The sequence below is a fragment of the Etheostoma cragini genome, chromosome 22, assembly GCF_013103735.1.
Source record: "Etheostoma cragini isolate CJK2018 chromosome 22, CSU_Ecrag_1.0, whole genome shotgun sequence".
Classification (NCBI taxonomy): domain Eukaryota; kingdom Metazoa; phylum Chordata; class Actinopteri; order Perciformes; family Percidae; genus Etheostoma; species Etheostoma cragini.
Window position 1 is genome coordinate 20,670,657 of NC_048428.1, and position 3,611 is coordinate 20,674,267.

At 41.8% G+C, this 3,611-nt stretch overlaps 1 protein-coding gene across 2 annotated transcripts in view; it reads right to left on the bottom strand.

Annotated features, from left to right (window-relative positions):
- drosha (drosha ribonuclease III) overlaps positions 1-3,085 on the bottom strand; it is a 92,611-nt gene extending 89,526 nt beyond the window's left edge. For both annotated transcript variants that reach the window (XM_034861545.1, XM_034861544.1), the window contains exons 1-3: positions 2,887-3,085; positions 355-1,210; positions 202-270 (exon numbers count right to left, since the gene is read on the bottom strand). In XM_034861545.1, coding sequence (XP_034717436.1) covers positions 202-270; positions 355-1,208 — 923 coding nt within the window. In that variant the 5' untranslated portion in view covers positions 1,209-1,210; positions 2,887-3,085. The remainder of the gene's footprint in view (positions 1-201; positions 271-354; positions 1,211-2,886) is intronic.
- Positions 3,086-3,611: the final 526 nt, after the last annotated feature.

Below are 3,611 nucleotides of genomic sequence, written 5' to 3' on the forward strand. Positions count from 1 at the left end.
TATAACTAACGGACTGTATGTGTATAAATAACGGACTGTATGTGTATAAATAACGGAGTGTATGTGTATAAATAACGGTGTGTATGTGTATAACTAACGGACTGTATGTGTATAACTAACGGACTGTATGTGTATAAATAACGGTGTGTATGTGTATAACTAACGGACTGTATGTGTATAAATAACGGACTGTATGTGTACCTTCGAGGTCTCTTTCTTGGCCTGTCAGGCGACTGGGATCTCCGACTTTCCCTGTGACGATACCTCTCCCTGTGAACAAGGACACACACGGTAGTAAGAAAATTCCTCTCACAGATTAACCCCTTTTATGAAAGTTACTTGTTATTCACGTACCTGCTACGTTCCCTGCTCCTGTGTCTGGGGGAAGCCCGGCCTCTGTCGTAATCAGACCTGTACCGCCCGCCCTCCGGTCTGCCGCGTTTGTCTGGACTCCTCCCGCGGTCTTTTCTCTCTCCAGGAGACTCCATTTTATGCCTGTCACTATGGCTACCGTAGCCAAAGCCCTTCTGCCTGTGATCATCGTGGCGATACCCTCTTTCTGGAGACCTCCTGTTGTCCATGGGCTTCTCATACTTGTATTGCCCTCCGTGCCGGAAGCTGTGGTCTTGTTTGAATGAGCTGGTGCTCTGAGTGTAGCCAGGGTTGAAGGTAGGAGGAGGGAAAGGAGGGTGGGGAGGATGTGGGTAGTTCATGGAGTATGGAGAGTGGTAGCCCATAGAGTGAGAAGCTATGGGTGGCGGCATGGATGGGTGTGTTAATGGTGGTGGGGGCACGGGAGGCATCATGTAAGGGTGGTAGGCATTCTGAGCAGCCACCTGGGACCCTGATGTGGGACCAGCTGTGGAGCTGGGAAGGGGAGGAGGTGGAAAGTTAGGCGGGGGTTCCGGGTAGCCGTGGCGGACAGGGGGCTTGGGGAAAGGTGGGCGCATAGGGCACTGGTTAAGAGAACTGGGAGTCTGGGAAGGTGCTGGTGGAGGGTACTGCATGAAGTCAGGGTGTGGAGGCATGTAGCCACTGTTTCCATGGTAGTTAGAAATGGGAGGGGTCTGGGGATCGAAGTGGTACGGGGGAACAGGAGGATGAGGAGGTGGCGGCCTCAGGTTGGTGGGTCGGTAGTTCTGAGGGGAGCCGTGCTGGCCTGGGGGCATTCCTCCCTTGGAGCTCTCCCGATCCTGATGGAAAGACATGACTGGGGAAATAGCCAAAATAATTAAGTAAGTTACCAAATTCAAAACAAACCTGAACGTAAATGCACCTAGATAAAAGTTTCACTTTATTGTTCAGTCCAATTTATGGTCCTGCATTATATCAACCCCGTGAGTTCGTATGTCTACACACAATCTCCGGCCACGTCATCACCCCTGTGCAATGTAGTTATAGCTGGGCAAAATGGAGAAAATCAAATATCACAATATGTCGATATTGCGGCAATATTGTAGGGTTGACAATTGGGGCTTTTACAAAGTATTTACACAATGAGATTTCTTGATAAATAGTCATCAGTAATGTGGATATAACAACGAAGTGGGTAAAGGAAACTAATAGAACAGCTAGAATAGTTTGCTAAATTCAGAAAATAATATCAATTTACTGTAACCTAGCATTAAAAATCAGGAAAATAAAACATGTCATATTAAGAAACCCAAAATCTATGTTGTGACTTCTTTAACTTTTTACTGTTTTACTTGTACAAAGCTTATAATCTTTCAGTTTGTGTTGACATTGTCAGAAAGGTAATATTGTTTATTATTGAGATCATATTGGGTGGTGGTGCTGTACTGAAGGTCATTATACTGACAAGTGTTTCAAATATTCTGCCCCTCTTATGTGTGTAAACGGCAGGGCCAAAATATTAGAAACACTTCTCAATTTAATGCATTCCAGTTCTACCACACTGCAAACTACAACCTCAATAATGAACAATTACTTTTGTAAAGGAAATATTTATAGCAGAGTTGTTGTACTGGATCACATTAGATTATACAAGCGTACCTAATGAAGTGGCAGGTGAGTGTATATTAAAAACAGTGACATCAAGGAGAAGTTAGATTTCAATAGTGTTCTACCATATAACTGCCTTTGGCAGGCTACATTTAGATTGACATCAGGTCATGATCAGGAGTAGTAGAGAGGACTTGATGGTTAAACATAAATTGATGGGAAAGCAGCCTCAGAAACATGCTTAGTAGAGACAAGTATTCCTCTGGGGGATTTTAAAGCTTTACTTCTTATTATTTTCATAAATACTTGTTTCTTATTCAACAGGGAGAGAAACAGAGAATACCATATCTGCTGGGAAAAGTAACACTGTAGTATAAAGACACAATTACAAGACAGTACAAATTCACCGTACAACATCATCACTTGTGATGGTGTCGTCTGTGTGCGTGCAGCCTATTTAAAGGGGCTGACTCATCTAGTTGCATTTTGTGCACATACGTTTGTTCTTATGTTGAAATATATTGTTCTTATCCCTATGAGACATTTTGAGAAAACCGAGGCTAAACAAAATGACTAATTGACTCCATGGTTACCTCGTAGCTATAGCTCGCAGTTTACAACAGGCAACAGATGAACACCGGTTAAACAGATCGCCTGCACTGATGTAGCTAGCTATGTTAGCCGTTAAGCATCATTAGCTAGCAAGCGTTAGCTACAACAGGTGCCATTTTCAAAAACACGCCTCAAGTGTGGGAAAGTCACAAACTAATTAGTATTTCTAGAGGTTATAGTAGTCACAAATAACGTTAGCATCGTTTTCAAGCTAACAGCAGCAGCTAGGTTAAAGCTCCACTTGCTACCCGGTGGTAACATGTTAGCAAGCATGCTAGCACATCATGACAGGATACGAGTGGAACAAATTACCTTCAAAAATAAGGAGCGCTAGGAACGGAAGCGTATCATTCAGCCTTTGCTATTGGTTAAAAAACTTAAAATTAGGCTAGCCCAAATTGTCTTAAACAATGATACTTGTATGAAGAGATTGAATACGACGTGCCATCCGTTGGGTATCACCGTACCGAGGAGCCGTGTTTCGGGTCGGAATGGTTAGCAAGAGGAACAAGGGTGGACCAATCAGCGATTGGATTGTAGTTTAGAAGGGTTTCTCTGGTTTATGCTGAAGCTGAAGCACTTTAATAGGCTACTAATGTTTTCATGATTCTCCATTATTTTTTGTGTCAAAAGCAAATAATCAACAAATATGTTAAACTACTTGTATCAGCCATTTATTGTATTTAATTTTAAATTTAGACGCTGACCTTTTCAAGAAATCAAGAATACTGTTAAGCATGCCTGTTTCGATTTGACTTGATAGTAAAATAATGTATTTGTCATTTTTTCATTGTGTGTGTTTGTGTGTGTGTGTGTGTGTTTAAAGTCTTGTTTAATACTATTTTGTGAAATAAAACTCATAAATTCGTTTTTAAAAACTGTTACTGTGCACTTGTGTCAAGTGTCCACTAGAAGGTAGCAGAGCTTTTTGTAAAAATAAAAACATGTAATGAATTAGTGCAACATTGCTACGGGAACAAATCGCACATCATTTTCATAATGAATACAGCAGAGGCAATATAGCCGATCTACATAAG